At 44.0% G+C, this 16613-nt stretch overlaps 1 protein-coding gene across 1 annotated transcript in view; it reads right to left on the bottom strand.

Moving 5' to 3' along the window:
* The window catches only part of C2CD2 (C2 calcium dependent domain containing 2), a 137977-nt gene that overhangs the window by 10567 nt on the left and 110797 nt on the right, over nt 1–16613 (bottom strand). Inside the window, exons 11-12 of the mRNA XM_030203814.1 lie at nt 10766–10879; nt 312–439 (exon numbers count right to left, since the gene is read on the bottom strand). Coding sequence (XP_030059674.1) covers nt 312–439; nt 10766–10879 — 242 coding nt within the window. The remainder of the gene's footprint in view (nt 1–311; nt 440–10765; nt 10880–16613) is intronic.

The raw sequence follows: 16613 nt of genomic DNA, 5'->3' as shown, positions 1-16613 counted from the left end.
GTTGTACTGTGTTTGTCTAGGCTGCTGAGGAAGGCATGCCAGCCGAAATACGGCTGTGTTGAGCCGTTTAAAGAATATGCTTGTAGAACCTTGGAAGCAATAAAGACTTATTTATATCATCTAGCTTTGGCTTCCTCAACTTATGTTTCCTCGCTCCTCGTTGCTGGTTTTGTACTTATTCATGAGGATTACAGTTCTCCTTGATCTGTTTTTGTGACTTATTAACCACCTAAAGCAGTTTAATAAATAGGCCCCAAAGTTGTCCAGTTAACTTTTTGACTATGGACCTCTAAGAATGCCTCTTACCATACCTTTGAAACTCCAGATATTATAATGGTGCTCTTCTTTCTGGGTGACTTTGGTGTTTGTTTTGCAGATTCCCGTAATTGGCGAATAGCAGCTTCAGCAACGGGATCAGCACCATTCAGCATCAAAAGCTCTACAAAGAAAGGAGAGAATGACTGCTAAGACAAGTAGACAGAGCAGTCTATAGGAACAGATGAAGTAGGAGACTGCCATGGGGGTGAGGATGCGGGTGGCAATCCGCCTTATTAATGGGTAGAGTGCATGCACTCCATGCCACCGCTATTAACAGAAGAATTCCTGATCCTTCATACAGCTGCTAGCAGGTGACCACATCATAGGAGGCAGTCTCTGGCAGTCAGGTAGCACCCAACAGCCCATGGCATCAGCTGGACCAGCAACAGGAATGCAAGAAGATGACAACATTTCAGACTAACACGCAATCCCAAGCTCCTCTGTCTTGTATTGCTTAGAGTAGCCTTGTAGGAAATGTATCATGAATGAGATTAATCTGCTCTCCCTAGATTGGCTGTGCAATGCATGATGTCATTTGACATACCTTACCGTCATGGCTGTCCTCAGCTGAGATGGACACAGACATCACTATAGGGGTCTAAGGGGTGGAAAGTGCCATTCACAAAAATGTCTTGCCACCCTAGCTGAATTCTCCCTCTTTTTTGCAAGTCAAATGGGAGATACGGCTCACAACTTAAGCTTCCTATCTGCTTCCCTCTTTGCAGAAGCTGAAGTGTCTTCTTCCCATGCAGTTTAAATAATCAGATATTTGAATCACATACTCAGTACATCAACTGTGCACCACATGGTAGGAAGAGGCACCAGCGGCAGCAATGGAAGCAGCAAGTAGGTAGTATCAGTTTCCAGCTGTACTTTCTATTTGCAACACAGAGGAAGGAAATGCCCCAGGCTCTCTCCCAGAAAAAGGTTCTTTCCTCTGGGCTGCTCTATGGCACAAGCAAAGCCAGTCCCATAAAGCAGGACTGCAAGAAGGTGTCTGAAGATTTTGATGAGGATCCTGTCCTCAGATGCAAGCATGGACAACAAGACGAGCACCATGAGCTACTGTCAAACTTTTGATGTGGCTGCAGTGGAAAAGTCTAAACCAGAAATTGGGCAAACCCAGTAGGAGTTTGCCTGGAAAGACTGTGAAAAGGGTAGTGTGACAGGGAAGTTGCAGAACAAGAATTTTCTCCATTGTAGGGAAGGGAGCAATGGAAAGCAGCAGTGTGTGTATGTATTCTGAGTGGAATGAGAGATCCCTGGCACTTGGATGCAGGAAGAGTAACTTAAAATGTCTGGGAGGAGGTGGCAGAGACTCAGAGAATGTTAACTTGAGAACAGAAGGACCAATGGAGAAAACTGGGAGCAGAACTGAGCGGTTACCATGAGGTGCACGTGCAAGTTAATGGGTGCAGAACGCAGAAAGGGGTCTCAGTGCAGGAGTTAACTCACGAGATACACATGAGAGCATGATATATTAGCATGCATGGTAATGAGACAATTAGTCATTCCACTGCAATGCACAGAAGTAAATAGAGGATTTTAATGAATGCACATTGCAAGAATTTCATCGCCACGTCTGAGGCAGCGTAAAAGGGTTAGTCAAAAGAAATTAGTGCCAATTTTTGAAATTTACTGCCAGTTTTTTCTGCATACACCAAATTCCTGCAACTTTGAAAGACAGAAGTAACAGCGGCTTCATGTGCACATGTCCAAAGAAAACAAAAGTACTGGCACATATCTACGCATATTGCCTCTCGAACATTTTGTGTGCAAGAACGTTTTGTGAGGTTCCTATTTATGCATAAATATTATGGGCAGAAGTGTGTCAGCACTTTCATTTTCTTCAGACATGCGCACAATAAGGTTGCCCTTAACACAAAACCTTTGCGTGCATGTGTCTGGCAGGCTTCCCAATTAATGCACACATACTGTTCACTTTAAATTTATATCTCATTCGTTAATTGTGTTGCTATGGATTACATTCTCTTTAATCTCATGACAGAAGCTGTGCGCTCGGCTGTCGGCATGTGGTTCTACCATGTGACTTTTTGCATCGGCTCCAGAATGAGAATGAATTAGAGAACTGGAGCTTGGGGACTGGGCAGGAAAATGGGTAGTTAGAGATTGAAGGGGTCTTTCACTAAAACGCTAGAGATGCCCATCAGGCTTATTTTCGAATGAGAAGGGCGCCCATCTTTCGACATAAATCGGGAGATGGGCGTCCTTCTCCCAAGGTCATCCAAATTGGCATAATCGAAAGACGATTTTGGGCGTCCTCAACTGCTTTCCATCGCAGGGACAACCAATGTTCATGGGGGGGGTGTTGGAAGCGTAGCAAAGGCGGGACTGGGACATGCCTAACACATGGGCGTCCTCGACCGATAAGGAAAAAAAGAAGGGCGTCCCTGACGAGCACTTAGCCGACTTTACTTGGTCCATTTTTTCTTACGACCAAGCCTCAAAATGGTGCCCAAACTGACCAGATGACCACCGGAGGGAATCGGGGATGACCTCCCCTTATTCCCCCAGTGGTCACCAACCCCCTCCCACCCTAAAAAAAAAAAACTTCACAAATATTTTTTGCCAGCCTCTATGCCAGCCTCAAATGTCATACCCAGCTCCATCACAGCAGTATGCAGGTCCCTGGAGCAGTTTTAGTGGGTGCAGTGCACTTCAGGCAGGCAGACCCAGGCCCATCCTCCCCCTACCTGTTACACTTGTGGTGGTAAATGTGAGACCTTCAAAACCCACCAGAAACCCACTGTACCCACATGTAGGTGCCCCCTTCACCCCTTAGGGCTATGGTAGTGGTGTACAGTTGTGGGGAGTGAGTTTTTTATTTTTTTGGGGGGGGGGGCTCTGCACACAAGGGACGGGAGTTATGCACCTGGGAGCAATTTCTGAAGTCTACTGCAGTAACCCCTAGGGTGCCCAGTTGGTGTCCTGGCATGTCAGGGGGACCAGTGCACTACGAATGCTGGCTCCTCCCATGACCAAATGGCTTGAATTTGGTCATTTCTGAGATGGGCATCCTCGGTTTCCATTATTGCCGAAAATTGGGGAGGACAATCTCTAAGGACGACCTAAATTTCGCGATTTGGGCATCCCCGACCGTATTATCGAAACAAAAGATGGACGCCCATCTTGTTTCGATAATACGGGTTTCCCCGCCCCTTTGCCAGGACGTCCTGTGAGGACGTCCTCAGGAAAACTTGGGCACCCCTTTCGATTATGCCCCTCTATATATTCCTATGTGCGTCTCTAGCATTTAGCGTGTCCTAATCATTAGTGTACGCTAAAAACACTAGTGCGCCTTAGTAAAAGACTACCTCAGAGAACAGTGGGAATTTGTTTTGTGTGTGTTCAAATAATTTGCATTGATCAAAGTACATACGTACATCATTTAGTAGTACCTGCTGCACTGATCTTATTGGGCACAAATCAAAGCTGTTTACATCAAATACAAATTATCTGCAAGCACAGAAAACAACTCCAACATAAAAGGGGAAAGAAGAGCCATACATACATCATAACCTAAATATAAGGTAAAAGGGAAGCTTAGGAAGGGGTAATTGGGAAGCTAAGGGCGAGGGAGTTGATATCATGTTTCCATGATCAGCAGTGCACCTGCGCTGTAATCAAATTGCAGAAAAAGCAAGGTTAAACAAATTAGTTAAGCTCTGTAGGAAGTTTCTACTCGAAGAGTACGTGGAGAGAATTCCAAAGAGATGGAGACAGAACAAAATAAAAGCAAAACAGCAAAAGTAGAGGCTGACAAATGCGCAAACCAATAGGGAGATAATATCAAAAACCAGTTTATTCTGAATATTCATATCAAGGACCAGACACGGTCCGTGTTTCGGAACCAAAGCGCCTGCCTCAGGGGTCACAATCAACTTTCTCTGAGAAGAAGCTGATAGGCTTGAATAATTCCTTTATGTGTGCAAGTTAATCCACAGAGAGAACAAAAGAACAGCCAACCGATCAGCAAACATCATGTGACATGGTGCTTGCTGATCGGTTGGCTGTATGCCCACTTAAGTTGGCTGTATGCCCACTTAAGAATATAAGAACAGAAGCATAGCCATACTGGGTCAGATCAATGGTGCATCTAGCCAAGTATCCTGTTTCCAATCCAGGTCACAAATACCTGGCCGAAAACCAATTTGTAGCACCATTCCAAGGCAAGCAGTAGTTTCTCCTACGTCTGTCTCAATAGCAGACTATGGACTTTTCCTCCAGAAACTTATCCAAACCTTTTTTAAACTCAGATATGCTAACCAATGTTACCACATCCACTTGCAATGAGATCCAGGTGAAAAAATATTTCCTCCTCCATTTGTTTAAAAAAGTATTTCCATGTAACTTCACCTAGTCTTTGCATGTTTTCAAAAAGAGTAAAAAATTGATTCAGTTTTACCTGTTCTACACCATTCAGGATTTTGTAGACCTCAATCATATCTCCCCTACAGTCATCAAGTTTCCACCTCTTTAGCCTTTCCTCATATGAGAGGAGTTCCATCCCCTTTATCATTTTGGTAACTCTTCTTGGAACCTTTTCTAATTCCACTATCGGGCTCATTTTCGAAAGAGAAGGACGCCCATCTTTCGACATAAATCGGAAGATGGACGTCCTTCTCACTGGGTCGTCCAAATCAGTATAATCGAAAGCCGATTTTGGGCGTCCCTACCTGTTTTCCGTTGCAGGGACGGCCAAAGTTCAAGGGGGTGTGTCAGAGGCGTAGCGAAGGCGGGACATGGGCGTGCCTAACACTTGGACGTCCTCGACCCATAATCAAAAGAAACAAGGATGTCCCTGATGAACACTTGGACGACTTTACCTGGTCGTGTTTTTCTTACGACCAAGGCACAAAAAGGTGCCCAAAATGACCAGATGACCTCCCCTTACTCCCCCAGTGGTCACCAACCCCTCCCACCCTCAAAAAATATCTTAAAAAATATTTTGTGCCAGCCTCAGATGTCATACTCAGGTCCATGACAGCAGTTTGCAGGTCCCTGGAGCAGTTTTAGTGGGTACTGCAGTGGACTTCTGGCAGGCGGACCCAGGCCCATCTCCCCCCTACCTGTTGCATTTGTGGAGGAAACAGCGAGCCCTCCAAAGCCCACCACAAACCTACTGTACCCACATCTAGGTGCCCCCCCTTCACCCATAAGGGCTATGGTAGTGGTGTACAGTTGTGGGAAGTGGGTTTGGGGGGGGGGTTGGGGGGCTCAGCACACAAGGGAGCTATGTACCTGGGAGCATTTTATGAAGTCCACTGCAGTGCCCCCTAGGGTGCCCAAATGGTGTCCTGGCATGTCCGAGAGACCAGTGCACTACAAATGCTGGCTCCTCCCATGACCAAATGGCTTGCATTTGGCTGTTTCTGAGATGGACGTCCTTGGTTTTGATTATCACCGAAAATCAAACGACCAAGTCTAGGGACGACCAAATTTAAGGATTTGGACATTCTTGACGGTATTTTCGAAAATACAGGTTTCCCCGCCACTAGATCGGGACGTTTTGCGAGGACGTCCATATCAAAACATGGATGTCCCTTTCGAAAATGCCCCTCTATCTTTTTTGAGATACGGCAACCAGAATTGAATGCAGTACTCAAGGTGAGGTCACACCATCAATACACAGGCATTAAAGTATTCTTGGTCTTATTTACCATCCCTTTCCTAAGAATTCTTAGCATCCTGTTTGCTTTTTGGCTCAGTACGTCTTCCAGGTTCAGTGAGATTTCTTTTCGCTCCTCCGCATCGTCACCCTTGAAAACCATTTTTGGTACAGGTAGATCTCTTACATCTTCTTCTGTAAAGACTGAATCAAAGATTTCATTTAGTCTCTCTGTTATGGCCTTGTCCTCCCTGAGTGCCCTTTTTGCTCCTTCATGATCTAACAGTCCCACAGATTCCCTCCCAGGCTTTCTGCTTCTGATGTACCTGAAAAAGTTGTTACTGTGAGTTTTTGCCTCTGCAGCAAGTTTTTCTTCATGTTCTCTTTTAGCCTTCTTTATCAATGCTTTGCATCTAACGTGCCAGTGCTTATGTTGCCTCTTATTTTCTTCATTCAGGTCCTTTCTCCATTCTTTGAAGGATGTTCTTTTAGTTCTAATAGCTCTGTCACTTCACCTTTCAACCATGCTGGCTGTCGTTTGGGCTTCTTTCCACCTTTGTAAATATATGGAATTCATCTGGTTTGGGCTTCCAAGATGGTATTTTTAAACAACGCCCATGCATGATTTAAAGTCTTACCCTTTGCAGCCAATCCTTTTAGCTCATTTTATCATAGTCACCCTTTTGAAAATTAAATGCTACTACAATATATTTCCTTTGTGACTTTACTCTAGAAACTAGCTCAAATTTGATCTATGATCACTGTTTCCCAGTGGACCCAACACCATTACCTTTCGTACTATTCCCTGCATTTCACAAAGTACTAGATCTAAAATAGCTCCCCCTTAACCACTTAACTTATAGCCCACTTAACCATTCACATTGCTCAGGGTGGATAACAAGTCTAAAACAACAAAAATAATTACAAGTCTAGAACAATAAATTTAAAACTCAATAAAACACCACTACAGTTAAAAGCCATAGAGTAAATGTTTGGCAACAAGTTTACGTAATTTTGGCAATCCATAATATTTCTTAAACAATCTGATCAATATTCAAAGCAATTTAAGCAAACAGGAGAGGTTCTTGCCTGTTTAAATCATACTTTGTTAGCTGGCCGCCGATATTCAGTGGCACTTAACCGGGCAATGCTGATGAATATTGGCTCCGACCAAAAGCTGATGGAGACACTTATATGGGTCTCAGCCAGTATTCAGCTGAATATCATCCGGGACCTCCATAATTTGAGTGGCCAGGCTGGGACATTCAGTGTTAGTGCCCAGCATTGAATATTCAGGTCTAATTCGGCTGGCAATGGTCAGTTTTTTAAAAACTTTGAGTACTGCCAGCTGAATATTGACAGGTGTGGCCGGGGCGGCGTTTCCAGACTTTATCAAATATTATTGCTTCAAACTGCTCCCATACAATGCTACACAACTGTATGAGAGAATGATGTGGATAATACATATGGACTCGGTAGGTGGAAAGTATTTCAGCATCTCCTAAGTGTGTCTGTATCCAGTAACATGGTGGAGAATGGTTACAAAATTCTGAATAGATTTTCCAAGCTTAGTTGGGCATTACATGCATCAAACAGATGCCAGTGGTGAACCATCCTAAAGAGTGAGATTGAATGTCAAAAAGTGAGCTTTTTCTCAGGTGGTGTGTCTAGGGTATAAATCTAGAAATATTTAAGTGTCACATTGCTTTGCAAATGAAAAAAGCAGCATAAATGATACTTGCTTTTGTTTGGTGCCTCTGAAAGGATATAGACAGGAGGCAATGTGAGACAATTGTCAGGCAAATTTGCCCATGTAACCAACAGCCTTATTTTCGAAAGAAATCACCGGCAATCTTCCAACACAAATCGGGAGATCGCCAGCGATCTCCTGAAACCGGCCAAATCGGTATAATCAAAAGCCGATTTTGGCCGGCTTCAACTGCTTTCCGTCGCAGAGCTGGCAAAATTTAAAGGGGGCATGTCAGTAGGGTGGTGAAGGCAGGACGAGGGCGTGCTCACGAGATGGCCAGCTTCGCCCAATAATGGGAAAAAAAAGCCAGGCTTGACGAGCATTTCGCCGGCTTTACTTGGTCCCTTTTTTTCACGACCAAGCTTCAAAAAGGAGCCCCAACTGACCAAATGACCACTGGAGGGAATCGGGAATGACCTCCCCTTACTCCCCCAGTTGTCACCAATCCCCTCCCACCCCAAAAAAAAAATCGAAGTGCTCGTCAGGGACGTCCTAATCAAAATTATTTTTGCTTGGCTTTTTCAGTAGTACACAGCTAAATGCGCTGTGATTGGCTGAGAGAGACCTGAAGGGGCATAATCAAAAGGGAAGGACATCCAAGTGGAGCTGTGGCCAAGTGGTTAGTACACTTGTCTTGTAATCCAGAGGTGGCCGGTTCAAATCCCACTAGTACTACTGAAAAAGCCGTCCCTGATGAGCACTTCGATTTTTTCCCACTTTTTTTGAAGCCAGCCATCTGTAAACCCAATGATCTCAACATTTGACCTAAATGTTGAGATTTATCCGGCCCCAACCGTATTATTGAAAGAAAAGATGGCTGGCCATCTTTTTCGATAATACGGTTGGCACCGCCCCGAAGATGGCTGGTCATATAGATGGCCGGCACCGTTCGAATATGCCCCTCCAAGTAACCTCAGTCACCCTATGCCACCCCAACATCCCCCTCTATTATCCAACTTAGGTTCAATGGTTATGTTGAAATCTCCACTCACAATAAATGAACCTCACCCCCTCCTATTTACCTTCAACTTATTACCTAATTCATCAAAGAAAGGGTTTTTGCATGATATTTGGTGCAAGCAAATCAAATAAGGTTATTATCATCCCCTACATATTTACTTTCAAAATAATATAACGCCCCTTGACATCTCTTTCCACCTTCAATACCTCCACCTTCCTTTCTCTATATAGCAGAATTCCCACACCTCCTTTTCTGTATAATTAGCAACTTGATACCTGTAGGGAAAATTTTTTATTAATCAACAAATGCTCTTCAGCATTTTCTAAGTGTGTCTCTTGTGAGATCAGCATATCAGCCATCATTTAACTGCTTGTTTAGTTTGTCTGTTTATGTTTATTAGCATTTGCTATACTGCCTTTGCTAACTCGCAGATCAAAGTGGTTCACAATCCAGAACTAACAAGGAAATAGTAGGAAAAGGAACTACAAAATTGACAGGAAAGAATACTCAAGTACTCAAGACCAATACAAACAATAATGCCATTAGAACCAAGGGCAATGCTTTGCCTTTTACGTCTAGTTTTGAGACATTCATGGGCATAGCAACTATTGAGCAAGCCTGGCAAAATTAATAACCAGAGAATGTAGTAAAAGCAATTAGCTTAGCGGGGTTTAAAAAAGGTTTGGATGGCTTCTTAAAGGAAAAGTCCATAGACCATTATTAAAATGGACTTGGGGAAAATCCACTGCTTATTTCTAGGATAAGCAGCATAAAATGTGCTGTACTTTTTTGGGATCTTGCCAGGTACTTGTGACCTGGATTGGCCATTGTTAAAAACAGGATGCTGGGCTTGATGGACCTTCGGTCTGTCCCAGTATGGCAATATTTATGTAATTATGTAACCGAAGGTCCTTCTGCATACAGAGGGGGTACACTGTGAGAAAGGAATGAGAGCAGACCCTGAGCTCTTCTGTTGCCTATATAGGGGGGGGGGAGACAGCCCAACAAATAGGAGTCTATTCTCACAAATGAATTTGCAAAGTAATCTGGTGTAATAAGATCGTAGCCAGATAGTTTATCATGGAGAAAGGCGGAGGGATGACCCAGAGAGTGGTAGAGCTGAGGCCTAGCATAGAGAGGATTTCTTGCGATTTTACCAAAGCTGTAAGGAGAAGTCAGGAAGATGTATTCCATAACAGAACATTAGGAGCTGAATCAGTTTGGGCATACCTTTTCCTGCAGTCACAGAGGAAGAGGGAGTTGTGCCAGAATGTTTGAATGCCAGGAGGAGCAATTCCTATCAACTGGGATTACTGTGGGTGTGAGTACTAAAACACAGCAGCAGAACAGGAGATATTCACGGGGTATGTAATATTCTGCCAACATTCAGTAGGACTCTTAGCCCATTAAGCATTTTGTTATTCACAGATGTTTGCCTCCTAAGGCCTGTAAGAAGACGAGATCAATGTAAAGGTGCCTATTGGATGGTTGTACATAGCTTACTACTGATGACATTTTGAGCAAGTACACAAATCAGAATTGGAACCATAACCACTGTGTATCAAGAGCTTTTGGAATGAGTCAGAGCAGTCTGGTGTCACTGTGCAGCTAGACCAGAAGAAAAAGTAGGGACAGATGATGGTCTTCCAAAAACCCAACAGACTCTCGCCACATGAGATGTTTGCAGCACCCCTATCTACAATGAGGACATTGCTATCTGTGTAGGTTTGGATCCTGATTGATGTGGGTTTCTACAGTTTGGTGAAACATGTCTGCTATGACTGCTGCTTTCTTTTCTTGGTTGTCTGTAACATTTACTGACAGGATTTAATACGATTATATAACTCCTGATGCAGGGTTTCCAATGCCAAAACATGGCTCCATGAAGAGTCTATTACTCCAACGAATGTTGGGTCTTTTCACAGATTGTGCTTTGAATAAAAATTTTTGTTTACATCTGCAAGCCTCTTTTTGGGGTTTTGGAAGACCATTGTCCACCTTACCTTTTCTTCTGGTCACTATGAGGCACAACAGACTATTCTGTTCATTCAGGGAAAAACATGCATGAACTTGTGTTTTGTGTAGCCAGAAAATTATTCATGTTTACCTGTGTCCGAGGATGACAGTGTCTTGCTGACAGGAGCTCCATGAGGTAACATTGCTTGCATAGAAAAATTCCTCTCCATCGCCTTGACTTTGGTGGGAGTTGCCCTGGGAGAATCTGAGCAAAGTAGGACATCACAGTTATAAATCCGTGAGCCATGAACAGTGGTGAGTAAGTTCTAGTGCAAAATATCATGCTTTGAAACTGAAAAGATAAGCTCAAAAGTAACATCAAAAAAATATTTCTGCACAGAAAAGATAAGGTTATTTACTTTTAAAGAGGAATTCTTTGCAGACAAAAGGATAAATCACACACATACAAGGCATAGCTACAGGGGTCCCCGGTTTGGCTGGCAGGGGTCACCAACCCCCGCCAGCTGAAGCATTTGTCCTACACTGGTCTCGCCACATTGCCTACTCTGCTCTTCTCAGTCATGCCATGCACGCTCGTTTTAGTGAAACTGAGCACGTGATACTTCACACATGCTCAGTTTCATTAAAATGAGCATACATGGGGCGACAGAGAACAGAGCAGGGCAGGGCAGGCAATGTAAGACCAGCACAGGACAAACGCCAGCTGGCGGGGGTTGGGGACCCCTGCCAGCCAAGGTACCATAGTGCAACAGAAGCAGGGGGCGCCAGTGCCGGAAGGGGGCGGCGGCAGGGAGGCAGGCCAAAATGTGCCCCCCCCCACACTTTGGGCTCTAGCCCCCCCCCCCTCCAGTTGAGGTCTGGCTATGCCCCTGCTGAGAACACCCACCAAGGTGGAGTAGTTTCTTCGAGCTCAGAATGAACTAGAAAAGCTTTCTGAGCATGTGCAGGAGTTCTAGCATTTTTGTAATCTTGTTGTAGCACCTCAGTTAGTAAAAAGCTCAGCTTCAACTATAAGGGGTATAGAAAGAATTATGTTGCCAGTGTATCCTCTTGTCTAAAGAGGACCCCTGCTACAAGTAAACAACTTGGCTTTTTCCACTGACAAGATAATGAACTGACCACATAAATGGGGACTCCCAAGCTGAGAGTGGCTGGGAAACTGCATATAAAAAGAGGTCAGTGAGTAGCATTGCTTGTGAGATACAGAATTTAGGGCACAATTATCAGTGTGGGCTACCATTAAGATGTGTTATTTTACCACTAACGTGTGCTGTTTTAGCACAGGTTCCATTTTATGCAATAAAATCTAGTTACTAATAACTGACACCCCTGTTTACTAAGCTGTGCGGCAATGCAAACTGCCCAGAATGCTGCGGCTAGACTTGTCATGCATGTACCACGCTTTGAGAGGGCAACTCCTTTGCTGATACATTCGCATTGGCTTCCCATTAGGGCCAGGATTGTATTCAAATCCTGTGCTCTCATATTTCAGATTTTGTATAGTAAGAAAGAAGGGCATAATCGAAAGGGATGCCCAGGTTTTCCGCAGGACGTCCCGGTGAAGGGGCGGGGAAACCCATATTATTGAAACAAGATGGACATCCATCTTTCGTTTCGATAATACGGTCAGGGATGCCCAAATTGCGATGGTGGTCCTTAGAGATGGCCATCCCCTATTTTCGGCGATAATGGAAACAGAGGACGCCCGTCTCAGAAACGACCAAATCCAAGCCATTTGGTTGTGGGAGGAGCCAGCATTCATAGTGCACTGGTCCCCCTGACATGCCAGGACACCAACCGGGCACCCTAGGGGGCACTGCAGTGGACTTCACAAATTGCTCCCAGGTGCATAGCTCACTTACCTTGTGTGCTGAGCCCCACAAACCCCCCCCCCCCAGAAAACCCACTCCCCACAACTGTACACCACTACCATAGCCCTAAGGGGTGAAGTGGGGCAACTACGTATGGGTACAGTGGGTTTCTGGTGGGTTTTGAAGGGCTCACATTTACCACCACAAGTGTAACAGGTGGGGGGGGGGGGGGGGGGATGGGCCTGGGTCTGCTTGCCTGAAGTGCACTGCACTCACTAAAACTGTTCCAGGGACCTGCATACTGCTGTAATGGAACTGGGTATGATATGTCAGGCTGGCATAGATGCTGGCAAAAAATATATAAAAAGTTTTTTTTTAGGGTGGGAGGGGGTTGGTGACCACTGGGGGAGTAAGGGGAGGTCATCCCCGATTCCCTCCGGTGGTCATCTGGTCAGTTCGGGCACCTTTTTGAGGCTTGGTCATAAGAAAAAATGGACCAAGTAAAGTCGGCCAAGTACTCGTCAGGGACGGCCTTCTTTTTTCATTATCGATCGAGGACACCAATATGTTAGCCACGCCCCAGTCCCGCCTTCGCTACGCTTCCAACACGCCCCCTTGAACTTTGGTCGTCCCTGCGATGGAAAGCAGTTGACGCCCAAAATCGGCTTTTGATTATGCCGATTTGGGTGACCCTGGGAGAAGGACGCCCACCTTCCGATTTGTGTCGAAAGATGGGCGCCCTTCTCTTTCGAAAATAAGCCTGATAGTCTGCCTTTTCTAAAACAACTGGAGCAAAACAAACAAACAAATAAATATATTCCAAAAGCATGTAAAAATAAAATACATAAACATATCCATATGATACAATCAAACTCACATTCCAATACTGTCAAAATAAGGTATCAGCTTCTTGCATTTTGAAAGAAACCTCCTGGGACATTTTCTGAACCAGTTTTGGCTATGTTAGGTCTTCATTTAACGAGGTGTTTCTTGCCAAGAGGATAAGGGTCTGATGGAAGATCAGTGGAGCTTTCACTCTCCAAGACTGATAAATCACAAAAGTCTGGTTCACCCATGGATTCATTTTCTTGCAAAAACTGTGACTCAGACATCTGCTCAATTGATTGTAAACACTGGGTCCGATATTCAGATGTCGGCGATGAGTGTTTTGCTCACGCCGCTGGCTGAACTCTCAGATATTCGAAGCCAGGCCGTGGCCAGGCTTCAGCTTTGAATATCTAGTTATTTTTGAGCAGGTTAAAGCATAGCCATTTAAGTCAACATTCAGCACTTAAGCAGCCATGGGCTAGCGCATAAAAATAGGACAAACCTTTATGTGGTCCTATTTATGCATTAAACCTGGCCACTTACCCCTGGATTCTATATAGCGTGCCCAGAGATCCATGCTAATTCTACAACAACGCACGTAACTTAATTGGCTTAACAAGCTAATCAGTGTTGATAACAGCTCTGAACAAGCAATAATGAGCACCAATTGGCACAGATCAGAATTTACAACTCGCTAGGCATATTCTGCAATGAAGTGCGCTGAACTTCTAACGTGCACAGGAAAAAAGGGGTGTGGAAATAGGCATTTGGTGGGCATTCCGAAATATATGTGCATAGTTATAGAATATGGCCAAGTGCGCCTAATTTACGGCACGTTTTCGTTGGTGTAAATGGATGCGCGTAGTTTTAGGCACAGACATATATGACGTATACACTTAGTCGTGCAGATTTTTTAGGCGCCATATATAGCATCTTCTCCTTAAGGGCTGAATATCAACATTTAAGTGACCAAGTGCTGAATCTGCTCCTGGAACGCCCCCAACATACCTGGCTTTGAGTTTGGCACTAACTGCGAATTTAACCGGAAAACAGCCAGCTAAATTGCTTTAAATATTGGCCCCACTATTTTTCTGTGGATTCTGACAACGATAAAAGTGAAATCCTTGGGGTTTGCTGATGCTTTTCTCTTCTTTAAACTGGTTTCAACTGTGGCAAAGTACACTAACAATTATTTTAGTAGAGGCTTATTCTGATCCTGTGTAGAAGGCTCTGTCATCCTTCATGAAATCCTGACACACTCTCATTATAACAAGGGGGTTTTCTACTTATTTATTTATTTATTGCATTTGTATCCCACATTTTCCCACCTCTTTGCGGGCTCAGTGTGGCTTACAATAAGATATGAATAACGGAAATACATTTGTTACAACTTGGTTATGGGATACATTGTACAAGTTATGCGAGACCATCGAAGTGTCGGTAGGAGTATAACAATGGGACATCAACATTGAAACATTGGAAAGAGACAGTGGGGAGCTTAAAGGGCAGTGTTAAGACACTAAGACACATGGTGTACATATTTCTGTGAGTAAATGTATGATTGATGTGGTATTGCGAGGGATGAGGGTCAGAAGTTGATGTATGATGCATTGATGATCAGTGAGTGTAGACTCTATGTGTTTTGGCTCTTTCCATAAATTGTTTCAAACAGATGGGTCTTCAATAATTTGCGGAAGGAAGCTTGTTCGTAAATCGTTCTTATGTTGCGCGGCAGTGTATTCCAAAGCTGCGTGCTCATGTGAGAAAAGGTTGACGCGTGTAACGTCTTGTATTTCACGCCCTTGCAATTAGGGAAGTGGAGGTTGAGGTATGTTCGGGATGATCTTTTAGCATTTCTGGATGGTAGGTCTATCAACTCGGACATGTAGGCTGGGGCTTCACCGTGAATGATCTTGTGGACTATTGTGCATACCTTAAAAGTGACGCATACCTTAAGTGGAAGCCAGTGTAGATTCTTTAGTAGTGGTGTTGCCCTTTCATATTTTGGTTTTCCGAAGATGAGTCTGGCTGCTGTGTTCTGGGCTGTTTGAAGTTTCCTCAGTATTTGCTCTTTGGAGCCTGCGTATAGTGAGTTACAGTAATCCAGATGGCTGAGGACAAGGGATTGTACTAGGTTGCGAAAGACGAATCTTGGGAAGAATGGTCTTATCCTTCCTGTCCAAACTTGAGAAAGATGACAAGGAGTCTACCACCTTTGGTATAAGCATTGATTGGGGAAATGAAAACTGCTGATAATGCTTGCTTCAGAATTTTTTTTTAATTTAAGAGGAACTGATGTCTCTGCTTGACCACCTGAGGCAGGCCTGAGTAGCTGAAACACGATTTGTGTCAAGTCCAGTTTTTAGTAATAAACTTTTGATGTGAACTCTTGAGTCCATTAGACGTTTTTTTGTCATCATCCTTCTTGTCTCCTTCACTGTGTTTGTTTGCCTTGATTGACCTGTGCGGAGGCGCCTTGTTCTTCTGTACTTGTTGCGTCTGCTTGACCACCAACACCTAAATGTGTGTTCTCTTCTCTCATCAGTGCCAGCTGATCAACCACGTATTGTACATCTAGATCACACTGCTCTGCGCCAAGGTTTGTAAGCCAAGGTTTCTTTATTGGTCCTCTGTGAAATACTGTTGGGCATTAGTGCTCAGCACCGACACAATAGCTTGGAAGTTCCATGACAATATTGTGGCACACTTCTTTAGTGCCCATGTCTTTGTACCACTGAATCTGCACCAGCTCTGTGCTGATGCTCTGGTGCCTATGCCCCAAGCTCATTTAGAGCCAATGTATTTGTGCAAACCACAGGAGTGGAAGGAAAAAAACATCAAGATGATCCAAAGTAGTAATCAATCGTTTTATTGATGGATTGTAAATGCAAGTCTCAGACAAATGTACTCCACACAGGTTGTGTTTTGGCTTGATAGCCTTCATCAGGAGTAGACTGCTAAGATTTCTCAGAGAAAAACCTTCTTGTGAAAAAAATCTTTGCCCTGGTGGCACGGTGTCTATAGAAAATGCACAGTATATCAAAAGAGATATAAAATGTCTGTAATGTCCTCAAACCCCAAGGAGGTATAAAACATTCCACAGATATTTTTTCACAAGAAGGTTTTTCTCAGAGGTATCTCAGAAGTCTACTCCTGATGAAGGCTACCAAGCCGAAACATGGCCTGTGTTGAGTACGTTTGTCTGGGACTTGCATTTACAATCCATCAATAATACAACTGGTTACTACTTTGGATCATCCTGATGGTTTATTCCTTCCGCTCCTGTGGTTTGCCTGTGGTGTTTTGTGGAAGTGTTTGGTTTTCTCATTTTTCTTGGAT

The sequence above is a fragment of the Microcaecilia unicolor genome, chromosome 5, assembly GCF_901765095.1.
Source record: "Microcaecilia unicolor chromosome 5, aMicUni1.1, whole genome shotgun sequence".
NCBI classification, from domain to species: Eukaryota; Metazoa; Chordata; class Amphibia; order Gymnophiona; family Siphonopidae; genus Microcaecilia; species Microcaecilia unicolor.
This window is presented reverse-complemented; position numbering and strand designations above follow the sequence as displayed.